Raw genomic sequence first — 17,302 nt, forward strand, 5'->3', positions numbered from 1 at the left:
GATCCGCCTGCCTCTGCCTCCCGGGTGCTGGGATTAAAGGCGTGCACCACCATCGCCTGGCTGTTATCTTATATTTTAACACAGAAAGTAATATGTTGGTTAGAAAAGGCAACCCCTAACAGAGGGGACCCCCAAAGTCATTGGTTCTAACAGAGTGAAAGTTTTCTACACTCTGTGCCAACACTGCTTTCTCTGGACTCATGGTTGTTTACTAAACCACCATGGGATCAATTCTTCTCATCCCTGTTGTGAGTGCATACCAGAGAGCTGTGGTTGATGCCACTGACCTCACACCTGTGTCCTCTGCCCTCCAAAGGTAAGGAAAGCATGACCACTGCTAACAAGACGAGAGTGAGCCTAGGGATGGTAGCTAGTGTCTGTCCCTCAAGGGCATGAGGATTAACCAGCCCCACTGGCAGGCACAGGACCAGGAACTTGGGGTCCACCTCTCCTCTGTTCTCCAGGTCCAGTGTTATCTCAGTGGGGTGCAGAACAGCTCTGATAGCCTGACATAACAGGCAGCGGTCACTGAAGCAGAGAAGGAAGAACAGGGAGCCAAGAACAGGATCATGGCTCTCTGCTTCATGGCTCTCTGGATCTACCTTTTCCCAGCCTTAGGCTTTTGCTAGTGGGGATTTTCAGGATGGTTATTTCATAGTGTTAGAGGAGGATTTCCCGGTTTGTGACTTTTATAACAAAAACTTCTCTATGTCAGATAGCTACTGTTTTATTGTTTATTGACACTATTTGCTTCTCTCCGTTCCCATAGCTATGGCCTTAGGTCCTTGACTGTTCTTGCCTGGGTTTCTGAAGCAGCTTTCTGACTATCCTCAGCCAGCATCCAGCCCCTCTGTCTTGTTTCTCAAGTTAGCGTCACAGCTGCTGTGTGGCTACACTGCTTTTAGGCCACCACCACATTTCCCACCTTCCTAGGTCATTCCCCCTGGCCATTTGTTTATAGTTCTTCATCTAGAGAAATGGTGTCCTCAGCAAGTCCTCTCTGGCCCTTGAAAGGAACAACAGCAATAAATGAGACAAAGAGGGAGAAGGATGGAGTGGGGGAGAGATTAAAAACAGTCATCATAATTCTATTTCTTTTTCAAAACTGACTCTTAAATCGAGATGCACCTCCACGTGTTCCATTGTACCTAGATCATAACATGTATAATTCCATTTTTATCATATCATTGTTAATTTAAAAAATTCCCCCTCTTCAATATAGTAGAAGTTCATTATGGAAAAAGGTTTAGTAGCTACTCAACAGCTACAGCTGTGCCACCTCCCACCTTCTGTATTGGTACTTTCCAAGTGCTCTATGACTTCTGTAGGTGTCTGAGTGGGGTGTGTGAAAGGCAAAGCTGAACAGGTCAGTGCAATAATACTTAAGTCCTAGAAAAGGACTTCATGCCTCCGGTAGAAGGCTATTTTTTTAAAAAAAATTTATTCATTTTACTTTGTATATGAATGTTCTGCCTCCGTGTCTGTCTGTCTGTCTGTCTGTCTGTCTGTCTGTCTGTCTGTCTCTCTCTCTCTCTGTCTCTGTCTCTGTGTGTGTGTGTTATGTGTGTGTTTATGTGTAGAGTGTGAATGCCTGATACCCTTGGAGGTCAAAGAGAGCATCGATTCACCTTGGACTGAAGTTATGCATGATTGTGAGCCATGAGGATGCTGGGAATCAAAACCCAGGTCCTCCTGAAGAGACACAAATGCACATAACCACTGAGCTTTTTCTCTGTCCCCAAGAAGGCCATTTAAACATTCATCTTAGTCATATCACATGACCAGGGTATTCGTATTTATAATCAGTTTTCTAATTTGGATCATCCAGATTTAAAGAAAAACTTTTAGTGAAAAACTAGGAATAACAACACAAACAAATACCCCAACGATGAGTTTGTGTTTCACCTCATGTTTACACTGCAGGGATAGCGTCACAAACGTCATCAGTGGGTCCCAGCTCCATCGGTAGTCGCAGCCCTTGTGCACGGTTTTGAGTGACACTAACAGCATCAACCAGCTCATCTGTAAGTGTGAAGGAGTTCAGTGACGCCAAGTAGTTCTTTGGCCTCTGGTTGCTAACGAAGACTCTGTCATTTATAGGACTCCAAGCTCATTTGGAATGAAATGATTCAGGCACTTTTCTTTCCTTGGATTAGGTTGTATAATATTGAACAGCCAACAGGGCACTAATGTGGGGCGTCTTGGGACAATATGGTCTGAGGTTGTTTCTGTTGTCAACTTGACATAGTCTAGAATCGCCTAAGAAGAGGATCTCAATGGGCGATCCTCTAGGTTAGGTTGGTCCATGGGCTTGTCTGTGGGGCATTATCTTATCTTGGTGAGTGGGAAAACCTGGCTGCTGTGCATAGCACCATTCCCTAGGTTTGGGTTCTGAATGTTATAAGACTGGAGAAAGAGCTGGGCAGAAACACGAATACCCTTATTCTCTTCAGCTCTGCCAAATTCTAACCTGGAATTGTTTGTCATATAAGTTTTTTTTTCTCCGCTATATTGCTTTTGTCAGGGTATTTTTTTTTTTAATCACAATGATAGCAAAGAAAACTAAGACATCCTTATGATTATTCCAGTGCTGCTTCCTGTTTGTCACACTCATCCAACCTCTCTCATTGGGTGAACTAACATAATGGTTCCCATGACTCTCATATTGCTTTATTATAATTTCCTGGAAGGTCTTGTAACTACTTCTAATAAAAAAGACTTTCAGATTATATGAATTGTTTTATTTTTAAAAACTTTGAAGTCATTCTTTGTCATTGGCATTTTATGTCCTTATGTCATTCTGCATAAGAAGATAAAAATGGAATTAATTATTGCTACCCAGTGTTGGCAGATGTGTGCTAAGCAATAGCATGCACCTTTTCTCTATCTCCCTTCCCATGGAGGCATCTGAATTAGTAGTAACATGTTTTCTCAATGAGACTCCTCACCAACCCCAGCACAATCCTTTGAATCACTGCCGCCTGCCATTCTCAGTGCCTAGGGTTCCAGGTCCGGCTCCTTTGTTTACTTACTAGATAGGAAATACCCATTTTCCTGGGTGTTCCTTATGGTCTGTCTACAGTTATTTCCAAGTTTCCTTTTTGATGTGGTTTCTTCCTTTCACATGCTATTCTTTTTGTTTGTTTTTGATTTTGTTCCCCTCCCCCCCTTTTTTTAAGATGGGGTTTCTCTGTGTAGCCTTAGCTGTCCTAGAACCCACTCTGACGAACAGGCTGGCCTCTGCCTCCCAAATGCTTGTATTAAAGGTGTGCACCTCCATGCTTGCTGATGCTATTCTTCGTATTATCTAATAAAATAGAGCTGACAATAACATTTGGAAGTACTCAGTGGAGGATCATTGTGTTGCAGGCGCTGCCTTAAATACTTGGATTGTATTACTGAATTTTTTCGTATTAACACTAAAAGTCAGGGGTCATTGCTATTCACATATTTTAGCTGGAGGAACTAGGGTGAGGCTAAGTAATAAATGACAGAGCCTGGATAAAACTCAAGTCATTTTCTTCCCAATCCCAAATTCTTATGTTCTGAGCTGGAACAAGCTGGGTTAATACGAAATGATTCTTTGTGAGCATCATGCTTTGGCCAGTGCTGACACCAGGCTAGACCCAAAGCTGCTTGCTTTGTGGTTTTGCAGGTCGAAACCAATGTACTTTCATATTTCTTGTCTCTTAAGGAACTTATGGTCTTGTGTCTATTAATTATTTATCTGATAGAATTAATCAAACTGGCTTAGATTTTTATTCATGTCATTTGCTCTTATCTTCCTATATTCCAAAACCCCTTGATTTCAGGATAGTAGTTGTCTGTGTGGGTTGTCTGGTACATCCCCAGATGGCATTCTTCTGTCTGTCCTCACACCATCTGTAGCATCATCCCCATCTAATCCAATTGGTGTCATTTTTCGGTTTTGTGGGGATGAGTGATTGAAGTAAAACTTCACATTTGTGTAGCATTTTGAGTAAACGTTAGCGTAAAACATTGATTTATTTTATCACAACAGTCCTATGCAAAACTGCTTTGATTTTTTTTTTCTGCTCGTTTTGATTTACTTTGTCTGTAGCTTTGGGAATCAGGTTGAATTGAAATGAACAACTGTTTATTGAGCATCCTGTGATGAGATACTGTGGTCCTGAAGTTGTGGGGATGTTAGTGTAGTGGCACTGCACCACGGAAAGGCACAAATCACAGGGTGAGTGCCGGGGTAATGAAGGTAGCTTCTCTCCACCAACAGTAAACTGCTCCAGGCAGGATCCCGACGTCAGGTGTGCCCTTCACTTCCGTGTGTGGGATAGCAGCATAGACCAACCTGTTTGCTTATTATTGTTAGATGTATTTTACTTTATCTATTTGAATGACTTCACATTAATTTATCTGCATCACATGTGTGCCTGGTACCTGCAGAGGACAAAGGGCGGCATCACATCCCCTAGGATTGAAGGGCCACAGAGATCCTTGTGCTCACAGATAAGCACTATGGAAACCAAGAATGTTGAACACGCAGGATTGTCTCTTTAGAGAAAGAGATGTGTAATCTGTTTCTACCCAGAAGACTGGGAATGAATGTGGTTAGTACCCTCTGCTGTCTGTATGCAGAAATGTATCTGGCTCCCCCAGACTCTTATGAGGTATAGCCAGATGTATCTGGCTCCCCCCAGACACTTATTTTGTGTGGCCGGATATATCTGGCTTCCCCAGACTCTTATGTAGTAGCCAGATGTATCTGGTTCCCCCAAGACTCTTACTTTGTGTTGCCAGATGTATCTGGCTCCCCCAGACTCTTATGTAGTATGGCCGGATGTATCTGGCTCCCCCAGACTCTAATGTTTATCTCAGTCATCCTCTCTAGACCCTTATGCTGAGCATTTCTCTGTCAGTCTATAGAATCTACCTTTGTGGGAGTTGTCACATGTATTTTACAAACAGGAACAGAGGTGGCTTGTAGCCTGGTGACCTTTGCACTATCTGTATGACTGAGACCACATCAGATCCTTCCCCAAACCCTGAAGATGTCAAATGTAGTCTATCTATAGACCCCATCTTTATGAAAGAGAATATATGTCCTTTACAAAGAGTTTTGATGTAGTCATGTCTTAGCTTTATTATACACAAGTGATTGAGTTAATTATCACCAGGATTTTCCCCCCAACTTGTGCTGTACTTACATATACCTAAAATAAACTGCCTGGTGTCAGATTCTTGAGGTTTGAACCACCACTGGCTATTGAGTTGTGTTGAACCGGACTTCCGCATGTGGATCGACACTCTGCTGGTCTTGGGTGCGAGACCCCCACCTGGGAGTGGTGTTAGTGATGGTTGTGAGCCTGCATATGCGTGCTGGGAACAGAACCCAGATCTTCTGTAAGATCAACAAGTGCTCCTAAATACTGAACTGTCTATCTCTAGTCCCCCACTGTGTTTACTTAATGTCCGATGCTTCTGTTTCCACTAGAACATTTCATTCTTTTATCCACTGGTTTATTCATTTAAATTTTCTTGAGGGCCTGTATCCACAAGAAATACACACTTACTACTGTCTTAAGAATCGCTGATGGCCTTGCTATCCAGTGTAGACCTTTGGTCCGATAGGACTCACTGGGCCACAGTTCATTGTACATTTAGTCAGGTTTCCTTCACACACCTTCCCCAGTGACTAACGCCCCTCAGGCTACGTCACCATTGATGAAGTCCTGCAATGCTGGTTTCCGGTGTCTTTTGACATCACAGTCTCCACACTTTTTATTGATAGTGCCGCATATTTCTGCCAGCACATGCTCATTCAACACCACTATCACCATAACCGAGTCATCTTATTGTTTAATAGGCCTATTATAGCAAGCATATCCCGCGTCTCAGTGGTTCAACTACACGAGTTTATTTGAGAGTGGATGTGGAAGTAGAGGATGTTCTGCTCTAGTCACGAACCCAGGCAGGTGGAGTCAACATGTGGCTTATAGCAGTGTTCTGAGCAAAGGCACAAAGAGTAGTGTGAAAGCTGACATAGGAGGGTTGATCAGCCTGGGCACAGAGGTGACGTATGTCATTCCTATCCTCATTTCAATGAGTAGAACTTGAGTACCTGATCATGACTAATCTTAGAGGAGCTGGGAAGTATATTCTGTGTATTTGCCTCATGAGGCATCTCTGTTACACTAGCTAGAGACTTTGCTTATATGGTATCTGCGTGTTGAGCCAAATGATAGAAGGAGGCAGGGAAGAATGGAATGAGAGCATCTTCTGTAGATAGTGACTGTGACAGAGTCCTAGGCATTAGAGTGGTCAATGTCTATACTCTGAATTCCTAACATCTGCTCATTGCTGTTATTCTGTTTTCACAGGGACATAAATGCCCGACTTGATGCAATATCTGATGTTCTCCATTCAGAATCCAGTGTGTTTGAGCAGGTAGAAAATCACCTACGTAAATTACCTGACATCGAGAGAGGACTATGTAGCATTTACCATAAGAAAGTAAGTAGTAAAGAATCAAACCTCCTGATACTCACAGTGGCCCTTCATGCTAGGCCCTGGAGGAGAACTGTGTGGGGTTCTCAGTGCTTGTAAGGAACATGAGAAACAGCTGTAACCTCAGAAACTTTAATTGTACAAATTAAGTTGTTCCAGTGTTAACATTCGTAAAAAGTATTCTCACTTTTTGAAACTTCAGCAACATATACTGAAGTCTTTCTTCTATTAAAATGCAAAAACCTAAGTAAATTCAAATAAAAAATGCAAGATACTGTGCTTTATATTCCAAGTACAGCTCATTGTCAAAATGAGAAACTTACTTTGGTCTGTGATTTTGAAAAAGAGAAGCCTTAATTTTTAAGTTTTAAAATCTTCTTTGACCTAAACAAAGGGAAAGATGTTCGTGTGGGATGTGTTGAGAGTATTAGTGGCAAACAAGGTTCTGCCTCTTCTTCCACAGAGTTCTCTGAGCCCTGAGGGGGGAGGGATTTGATGGAGACATTCCTTTTAGGATTGGTTATTTGGAGTTTTCTCACTCTCTGTGTAATGTCTGGTTGCAAGTCTCTGTATTTGTTCCTGTCTGCTGCGGGAGGAAGTTTGTTCTCTGATGATAGCTGAGCAAGGCATGAATCTCTGCGTATAGCAGAATGGTGTAAGAGGCATTTTATTTCTGCTTTCTTTAACAGAACAGTAGTATTTAGTTTTCCTCTAGGTACCTGGCCTATCTAGTCTCAGGTTCTTGGTCATCCAAGCAGAGTTGGATGTGGGTTCCATCTCATGGAGTGAGCCTTAACTCAAATCAATTATTGATTGGCTGCTCCCATAAGCTTCGTGCCACAGTTGCAACAGTGTATCCAGCAGGGAGCTCACTGTTATAAACCAAAGTGTTTGTAACTGTTTTGGTGTTTGTCCTTCTATTTTGGTAGTATCCAGAGTTATGTTCCATTACCCGGTGGGTGAAGGCTTGACTTCTCCATGTTCAGTGAGTTTGTAGGTGTTGTCTTCAGCAGAAGGGCCTTACCATCAGTTTATGGAAAGCAAACAATGGCTTTGGCAATTTCCTGGGTTGTTTGGTTATGTCTGTGGGACCCCCTTGGCTGAGCACTTGGTTAGATATAACCCATTCCCAGTGCTGGAAGCTTCATTTGGTGACAAGATACAGCCACTTGAGACTCTGCCTCCCCCATTATCTGGCAATTTTGTTTAGAGCACCTTCATATATGTATATATTCTAGAAAGCTTCTACTTTATTAGGTTTTCATGCAACTCCTCAAATGGTCTTAGTTTTAGCTGTCCCTACTTGTCCCTTACCTTTCTCCTCCCCCCAACTCCCTGTTGGATCCTCTTGTCCATCCATTACTGTCTATTCTACTTCCCCTTCCCAGAGAGACCCATCTCTCCCCCTACTTCCTTACTCTCTCCCTAGCTTCTTATTATATGGATTGTAGCTTCCTTATCAATGACTGAAGAGTTAACAACCACATTTAAGTAAATATATTCCATATTTGTCATTCTGGGTCTGAGTTACTTCATTCAGGATGATTTTTTTCCCTATTTCCCTCCATTTATCTATGAATTTTATGATTTTTCTTTTCTTTCTTTCTTTTTTTTTTTCAAGACACTGTTTCTCTGTAGCTTTGGAACCTGTCTTGGAATTCGCTCTGTAGATAGGACTAACCTCCAACTCACAGAGATCCACCTGTCTTTGACTACCGAGTGCTGGGATTAAAGGTGTGCACCACCACTACACAGCGATTTTGTTTTTCAAGGGATGTGTAAATGCATCTTTTTTTTTTTGATCCATTGACAGGTATCTAGGCTGTTTCCAATTTTTGGCTATTATAAATAGAGCAACAGTGAAAATGGTTGAAAGTGTCTCTGTGGATGAAGAGTCATTTGGGTTATATGCCTGAGAGTGGTATAGCTAGCTGGATCTTGAGTTAGCTCTATTACTACCTTCCTGAGGAACTGCCACATTAATTTGTATAGTGACTGTTCAAGTTTGCATTCCCACCAGCAAAGAATGAGTGCTCAACTTACTCCACAACCTTGTCAGCATGAACTGTCATTTGTTTTATTGATGTTGGCCATTCTGATTGATGTAAGATCACATCTCAACACAGTTTTGACTTGCATTTCTCTGATGACTACTGATATTGAAAAGCATTTCTTAAGCCGATGGTGTTGGCACACAGCTTTAATCCCAACACTTGGGAGGCAGAGGCAAGTGGATCTCTATAAGTTTGAGGCCAGTGTGGTGTACGAGATCTAGTTCCAGGACAGGCAGCAAAGCTACAGAGAGAAACCGTGCCTTAAAAAAATAAACAAGAAAAGCATTTCTTTAAGTCCCTTCTCAGCCATTTGAATTTCATCTTTTGAGAATTCTCTGTTTAGATCCATGCCCCAGTTTTAAATTGGATTTTTTGGTTTTTTAATGTCTAGATTTTTGTTTGTTTGTTTGTTTGTTTTAGTTTCTTATATATTTTAAATATTATTCCTCTATCAGATGTGTAAAATCTTTTCAGATTTTGCAAGCTGACACTTTGCATGAAGATGTCCTTTGTCTTACAAAAATTTTTCAGTTTCATGAGGTTCCATTCATTAATTGTTGATTTGGTGCTTGTGCAATGGTGTTCTGTTCAGAAAGTCTTTTCTGTGCCAGTTAGTTCAAGGCTATTCTCCACTTTCTCTTCTCTCAGGTTCAGTCTCTGTGGCCTTATGTTGAGATCTTTGATCCATTTGGACTTGAGTTTTGTGCAGGATAATAAGTATGATTCTATTTGCATTCTACATGCAGACATTCAGTTTGACCAATGCCAGTTGTTTGAGATACTTTTTTCTAATGTTTATTTCTGACTTCTTTATCAAAAACGGGTACCCATAGGTGTGTGAACTTAATCTGGCCAATCATTTCTATTTCATTGATCAACATGTTTATTTTTGTGCCAATACCATGCTCCTTTTACTACTATAGTTCTGTTGTACAATTTGAGAGTGAGGTTGTGACTCCTCCAGGAGGTCCTTTAATATCCAGGATTGTTTTAGCTACTCTGTTCTTTTGTGTGTGTGTGTGTGTTTCCAGATGAAGCTATAAATTGACCTTTTAAGTTCTGTGAAGAATTATGTTGGAATTTTGATGGGGATTGCATTGAATGTGTAGATTATTTTTGGTAGGATAGCCATTTTTATTGTATTAAATCTACTAATCCATGAGCATGGGAGAATTTTCCATTTTCTGATTTCTTCTTCAATTTGTTTCTTCACTGTCTTAAAGTTTTCATCATACTTTTTTTGCACTTGCGTGGTTAAAGAGTTTCCCCCCAAGATATTTTATGTTGTTTGCCTGATTTCTTTCTCAGTCCACTTTTCATTTGTATGTAGGAAGGTACCTTAGTTAGGGTTTCTATTGCTGTGAAGAGACACCAGACCACAACAATTCTTATAAAGGAAAACATTTAATTGAAGTGACTCGTTTACAGTTTAGAGGTTCAGTCTATTATCGTGGCGCAGAGCATGGCAGCATGCAGGCAGACATGGTATCTCAGAGGAAGCATCTGAGAATCCTACATCTTCTAGACAACAAGAAGTTGATTGAGACACTGGACAGTATCCTGAGCATAGAAAACCTCAAAACCCAACCCCACAATTGACACCGTTCCTCCAACATAGCCATATCCTATCCGACAAAGCCACACCTCCTAATAGGGCCACTTCCTATGAGATTATGAGGGCCAATTACACTCAAACTACCACAGAGGGTGCTGATTGTTTTTTTTAAAGTTAATCTTGTATGCAGCCACTTTGCTGAAGGTGTTTATCAGCTGTAGAGTTCCTTGGAATTTTTAGGGTCACTTATGTATCCTGTCGTCTGTAAATAAAGATACTTTGACTACTTCTTTTCCAGTACATATTGCTTTGTTCTCCTTCAGTTGTCTTGTAGCTCTAGCTGAAGCCTCAGGTACTGTATTGATTAGATATGGAAAGAGTGGACAACTTTGTCTTGTGCCTGATTTTAGTAGAGATGCTGTTACGTTTCTATTCACTTAGGTTGATGTTTGTTGTGGCCCTGGTGTAAATAGCCTTTATCACATTGAAATATGACCCTTGAATCCCTAATGTCTCCATGATCATGAAGGGGTGTTGGGTTTTGTCAAAGACTTTTTTTGACATTTAATAAGAAGGTCATGTGGTATTTTTCTTTAAGTTTATTTATATGGTGGATTATTTTCATATTTTGAACCATCCCTGCATTTCTGGAATGAAACCTGCTTGATCATGTGGATGATCTTTTTGATATGTTTTTAGGTTTGGTTTGCAAGTATTGTATTGAGTATTGAGTATGAAGTATCATGTTTGGAAGGGAAGTTTGTCTAATTCATTTTGTTGAGTCTTTATATGGTTTGGGTATTAGAGTGACTCTGGTCTCATAAAATAAATGTTCTTTCTGTTTCTATTCGGTGGAATACTTTGAGGCGTATTGGTCTTAACTCTTCCTTGAAAACCATCTGATCATGGGTTTTTTTTTTCTTTTCTTTCTTTCTTTTTTTTTTTGGTTGGGATACTTAATGATGCTAATATTCACTAGGGAATATAGGTCTGTTTAAATTGCTTCTCTAATATTGGTTTAACTTTGGTAAGTGGTATATATTGAGAAAATTTCTCAGTTGTTTTAGATTTTCTAATTTGGTGAGGTACTGGATTTTAAAGTGTGTCCTTATTGTCTGGATGTTTTTAGTGTCTGTTGTTATATCCACTTTTCATCTCTAATTTTTTAAATTTGTATCTTCTCTATCCACCTTTTAGTTAAAAATGTGTTAAGGGTTTATCAATCTTACTGTTTTTTGCAAAGAACCAACTCTTTGTTTTATTGATTTCTTTTCATTGTTGTTATTTGTTTGTTTCCATGGGTTTGCAAGCTTTCTGTTGTTTCTGTTTTTGTTGATATCTAGCTTTAATCCATGGTGACCAGGTAGGGTGCAGGGTGTATTTGTTGAGACTTATTTTGTGTACCAGAAGCTATATTCTTTTGTGTTTGCATGGAATGTTCTGTAAATATCTGTTAGGCCAATTTGAATTATGGCATCAGTTAACTCTAGCATGTCTCTGTTTAGTTTTTGTCTTGCAACCTGTCCTTTAGTGAGAATGGGGAATTGAAGTCATCCATTATCATGGTGTGGGGATCAACGTATGATTTAACTTGTAGTAGTGTTTTTTAAATAAACTTGGGTGCCCTTATATTTGGTGCATAGATGTTAAGAATTCCAATATCCTTATATGGATCTTTCCTTTGATGAGTATGCAGTATCCTTCCCTATTGCTATGATTAGTTTTGGCTTGAAGTCTATTTTGTCACATATTAAAACAACTACATCACCTTGCTTTCTAGGTCTGTTTGCTTGGAATATCTTTTTTTCATTCTTTTATGCTAAGGTCATGTCTAATGTTAAGATGTGTTTCTTGGATGCAGCATAAAGATGGATCCTGTTACAGAATCCTTTCTGCTAGTCTTTTTCTTTTTATTTGGGGAATTGAGATCATTGATGTTGAAAATTATCAATAAGCAAAGTTTGTTGATTCCTATTATTTTGTTGCTGTGGTGTTGTACCCCCATTTGATTTGCTGGTTTTATATCATTCATTCTTTCTGTTTTCTTTAGTTTGAAGTTTTCCTTCTGTAGGGATGGATTTGTAGATAAATACTGCTTAAATTTGGTTTTATCTTGTAATGTCTTTCTCTATTGTGATTGAAAGTTTTGCTGATTATAGTCGTCTTGATGAGCATCTGTGATATCTTAGAGTTTGCAGAACATCTGCCTAAGCCCTTCTGACTTTAAAGTCCCCATTGAGAAGTCAGGTGTTAGTCTTGTTAGTCTAATATGTCTGCCTTTATTTGTTATTTGATCTTTTCCCCTTGAAGCTTTTAATATTCTTTCTTTTTTCCATATGTTTAGTGTTTTGAATATTATATGCCAAAAGACTTTATATTCTGGTCCAGTATATTTCCTGTTTTGTATGTTTGCTGTATATTGATAGATACCTTCTTCTTTAGGTTAGGGAAATTTTGTTCTGTAATTTTACTGGAAATATATTTTGTGTTTTTTGACCTGGGTTTCTTCTCCTTCCTCTATTCCTATTATTCATAGATTTGGTCTTTTTATCATGTCTCAGATTTCCTGGGTATTTTGTGCCTGGATTTCTTTAAACTTCAAGTTTTCTTTGACTGAGGTATTCGTTTTTTTCTATCTTATTTTCAATGTCTGAGATTCTCTCTTCTATCTCTTGTATTCTGTGGTTGGAGGGACTGGAGGTTTCCCAGGGGATGCTGAGGGAGTTGGAGGCTGAGTCCAAGGGATGGGGGGTGAGTTAACAGTCCCTCTGAGGGAACAGGGACCATGCATGTACTTGTGAAGCAGGGCGTTTGGGGCTTTAGGGGCAGAGGGAGTTCTTGGGTTAAGGTTTCAACTACAGTTCCATTTTCTTGCAATCTCCCAGCTGTAATTACCAACAGAGGTTGGAGTGGCCTTATCAGGAGGAGGATGGATGTACCTCTTCGGGGATGGATGGTGTTGGGGATTCCTTAGTTTTAGGAGACCACACTACCCTATGTGCTTCCGTGTCAGGACTTTCCTGAGCCTAGAGGCTGCAGGTAGTATTGCTGCTTCTAGTATTAGGAGGCTACATTGTTTCATTCTTCCTCCTCTTCCTCTTCCTCTTCTTCTTCTTCTTTGGTTTTTCACAGGGTTTCTCTGTTACAGTCCTAGCTGTTCTGGAACTAGCTCTTATAGACCAGGTTGACCTCAAATTCACAGAAATCAACCTGCCTCTGTCTCCTGCCTGCCTACTGGAATTAAAGGTGTGGGCCACCCCACCGTCCACTGTTTAGTTCTTTAACAGTATCTTAGTATCTTCCTGGATGCTAGCAGCCTGCAGATGTCAGTAGAGAGTCAACATTCTTGTCCTGTGTTGCTTAACTCACCTTAGCCTTTTGGGCCATTAGCCCTTCAGTGAGTTCATCTGTACAAGTGCCCTGTGTGTCTGGAAAATATTGTTTCAGTGCAGTTACCACCTCTGGCTCCTACAGTCTTTCTGCTCCTGTTCTGAAATGACCTGAGCCTTGAGAGGAGAGGGGTGTGATATCACTTTCTTACTGCACTGTGTAATCATGCTACGACTGCATACTGTTGTATAATGCAGTGCTTTTTAAAAGAGGCTGTCTTAGTTAGGGGTTTATTGCTGTGAAGAGACACCATGACCACAGAAGCCTTACATTTCAGAGGTTTAGTCCATTGTTATCATAGCAAGAAGTATAGTGGCACACAGGCAGTCATGGTGCTGGAAAATAGTTGGGAGTTCTGCATCTGGATCTGAAAGCAACACTGGGCCTGGATTGAGCATCTGAAACGTCAATACCCACCTCCAGTGACACACCTACTCCAACAAAGCCACACCTCCTAATAGTGCCCCTCCTATGAGCCTATGGGAGTCATTTTCATTCAGACCACCACAGAGGGCTAGCGGCTTACTAACATGACAGAATTTGTGCTTAAATCTAGCATCCTTGACTCTCTTTTAGTTGTTGTGTTCTTTGGATGCTAACTTGTTTGATGCGGTTTTCTCAACTCTTCACACTCAAACTTTATTTATAATTTACTTTTTGCCAAATATAAATTGCCTGCTTAATTCATGGTAGAACAAATTTTTATATACCCAAAGTTTAGTTTGACCAATTTTCATTAATGTTTACTTTTTAAGACTGTCTTCCTTGGGAAATAATGCCAGAATGATAAGTACTGCCTCTGAGGATATTTGTGGCACTCAGGAGGACTTATGTAATTGTTCCCTGTACTTGAGTTAAATTAGAAACAAACTACAAACTGGATTTGGTCATGCAGATCCTGGGGAAGCGGATCCTGAGTTGATGATGCTCGGTGGCGTCAACTGCAGCATTGGGTGCTGTGCCGCTGTTTAGCTGGCAGCGGTAGATGCCATGTTGATGTTGGAAAACTCTCTTTGGTGCTGCAGAGAGGTACAAAACCATGTGTTATTTGTGTCCTTGGCACCATCCCTGGCAGCCAGTCAGCTGATCTCCAGGCATTTTGCCTTCACTGTTTGGAAGGATTTTTTGACAGATGTCAGAGATTCCCCCCCCCCCTTTTTTTTTGTCTCAAGAGAAAATAAGAGTAGAACAGATTTTGTTTGAGCTGTTAATCAAAAAAGCAAGGTCAAAGTGCCCATGGCATCAGGTGGCGACATCCTGCCAAGCCGTGGTGATTTCTAGGCCGCCTTGCGGCCTGTCTTTAAACTTCACTTTGGTTTACGTCTCATAAGCTTTATGTTTCCCTTCAAGTTTCCAAGCTCTAGAGAAGTTACAGTCATATTCGTTTGAGAAGCAATCCATGTGCAGCGCTAGGATGGCTTGTGTTCTGAGATTTCGGACAGTGTTTTACGAGACCGTGTGACTCCCTTGGAAGCTCTTCCTTGGTGCTGCTCTTGCGTTTCACCAGACTGAGGCTCAAGATTGGTTTCAAAGGCGAAGGACAAAAGTGGTGACAAACCAACGTTAGAAAGTCTGAATGTTCCTCACCACAGTTTTCTTAGCTGGCTCTTGATCACACCGTCAGTGCATGCCATTTGTTAGTTTAGTTGCTTTGTTTTTAAGCAGTAGTTGCTGGGGTTATCCATGGCCTTTACATTTAGTTTTCTCTTCTTGCTGCGTCACTCCAGGCTGCTGCCGTTCGCACCAATGCTGAGTGACATCCTGGGTCCAGATCTTGCCCGTTCTGTGGGGCAGCCTAGGACCTGTGGTTGTAGAATTTTCATGGAGGTGCTTTTACAGTAAAAGTGATGGAAGATTCCAAGAGGGCTTAATGTGGAATAAAATAAATTATTTCTTTTTATATCAAAAGTTCAAAGTCAAATCTTAGAAAATTGTGTCACAGGAACCCATATCAGATGTTAAAGTTGGTATATACATTTAAGGATAAAGATGTTTCACCAATGTTGAGAAGAGTTTGTACAGTCTTGTATGTGAATAGTTTCCTAGCCAGGCTGGACTGAGCCCGAGCCACAGGTCACACATGGACGTAGGCTCTGCTCCTTCCAGTGATATGTCTTGTGCTGTGGCCTGTTCTTTGAAGCATAATTGCCTTAACCAAAAGATATGTATCTTTATTAACTTTTTTCTTTGGTTTACTTTTTCTCGAACCCACATACTTCCAAGATCCAATACAGGTGAAATTTTTAACCTTTTTTTTTTGGTTTGGTTATTAAATTGACTTCCCCTATTCCTACTTTTGTGCAAAACAGGCTTAATACTGACTGTGGCAAGTATTTCACAAATGATCTGTCTTCTGTGTATCTCAGGAGAAAGAAACTAGTATCTTTCCTATTAAGAGGTTTATCCTAGAAGCCTGGCTTTCCAAGGGCGTTTCTTCATACTCTGAGAACCTAGTTAATAGCTGTGAGGACAAAGATCTCTAGACTCTTCAAGAAGGTTGCTCCTACTGCTAGTGGAGAAGGCTGGCTCTTTTACATCTTGTGTGACGTGTTATTATCAAGCAGATCTTTGACATTTGAACAAATGACAAATACTGCCTTGCAGTTTTAGTTTGTTTGTTTTATTGTTATCACAACTGTTAGCCTGGCCCAAAGATGGAGTCACTTAGGACACCAAAATGGACCCAGCCCCTTCTGCAAATGGAAGCTGTATGGATGTTCTGAACTTCTCAGAAGTCTGCTGGCCCCTTATCCCAGCAGAACAGCTTGACTATAGCCTCCTGCTGTCCTAACAGCCGAGCCTCCCCACCCCTTGTACAGTTTTGCTTACCTCCACAGTCCCTTTTGCCTGCAACAGTTCCTTTTTCCTTACTGCTTTCTTGCCTAACTAAAACTACCCAATAAAACCCAAACTCCCTTTTTTGGCAAAGCTGCTCTTCCCTCTTCTCCAGTGCCTCTGGTGGTCTGGTTCTCTCCTTAAGAAGAATCAGTGCCCCAGTGTCAGACCTGGCCACCTGGCCTCAGTAAACCAGCTAAAAGGGCCAAATTAAAATGGAGTACAGTGTGCCCATTTCAGTGTTTCTTTACTGCACCCTGGCTTACGGCGGATCTTTTTTTTTTAAACCCAGTCTCCTAAACGTTGGGATCACTGGTGGGAGTCACCACATCCAGCTCTTTATGTTGTTTCAATTAAAAAATATTTGTTTCCAGTGCTCTACGCAAGAGTTCTTCTTGATTGTCAAAAGCCTGAGTCACCTGAAGTCAGAGCTTCAAGCATTGATGCCTGCTGTGAATTCCCACGTACGGTCAGACTTACTGCGAATGCTCATCTTAGAAACCCCTGAGCTCCTCAGTCCAGTGGAACATTACTTAAAGATTCTGAATGAACAGGCCGCCAAGTAAGTGTGGACTCCCACTTCCTCCCCCTAGCAACCATCAACCAGTGTATCTGCTACTTGGTGTGGGAAGTTGCTTGAGTACATACGTAATTGGAAACATTTATAATTGTCTAAACTCAGGCAGTTCACAATCTAGGACCAAGGAAGTACATCCTCGGGTAGAGTTCTCCTAAAGCCTGGCAGTAGCAGTTGATTAACTCCAAAGCAGGTGCCAAATGGCCCTTGTCCCCATTTTCCAGACACCCAAGGGCAATTGTCTTTTTTATTTAGAATCTGCAGGTGTCCTCTTAAGGGTGTAGTTTTATGCTGTGTCTCACAGGAAGTTGAGTTTACCTTTGTTGTTATTAGGCAAATGATGCCATAGTTTTCTTTCTTGGTTTCACCATACAATTAAAATACAATTAAAATAAAAATGATTTGTCA

General features: G+C 40.8%; 1 protein-coding gene across 2 annotated transcripts in view; it reads left to right on the plus strand.

Annotated features, from left to right (window-relative positions):
* Msh3 (mutS homolog 3) overlaps positions 1-17,302 on the plus strand; it is a 149,566-nt gene that overhangs the window by 76,542 nt on the left and 55,722 nt on the right. For both annotated transcript variants that reach the window (XM_075976332.1, XM_075976333.1), the window contains exons 13-14: positions 6,357-6,489; positions 16,692-16,879. In XM_075976332.1, coding sequence (XP_075832447.1) covers positions 6,357-6,489; positions 16,692-16,879 — 321 coding nt within the window. The remainder of the gene's footprint in view (positions 1-6,356; positions 6,490-16,691; positions 16,880-17,302) is intronic.

This window comes from Microtus pennsylvanicus, chromosome 6 (assembly GCF_037038515.1).
Source record: "Microtus pennsylvanicus isolate mMicPen1 chromosome 6, mMicPen1.hap1, whole genome shotgun sequence".
Taxonomy (NCBI): domain Eukaryota; kingdom Metazoa; phylum Chordata; class Mammalia; order Rodentia; family Cricetidae; genus Microtus; species Microtus pennsylvanicus.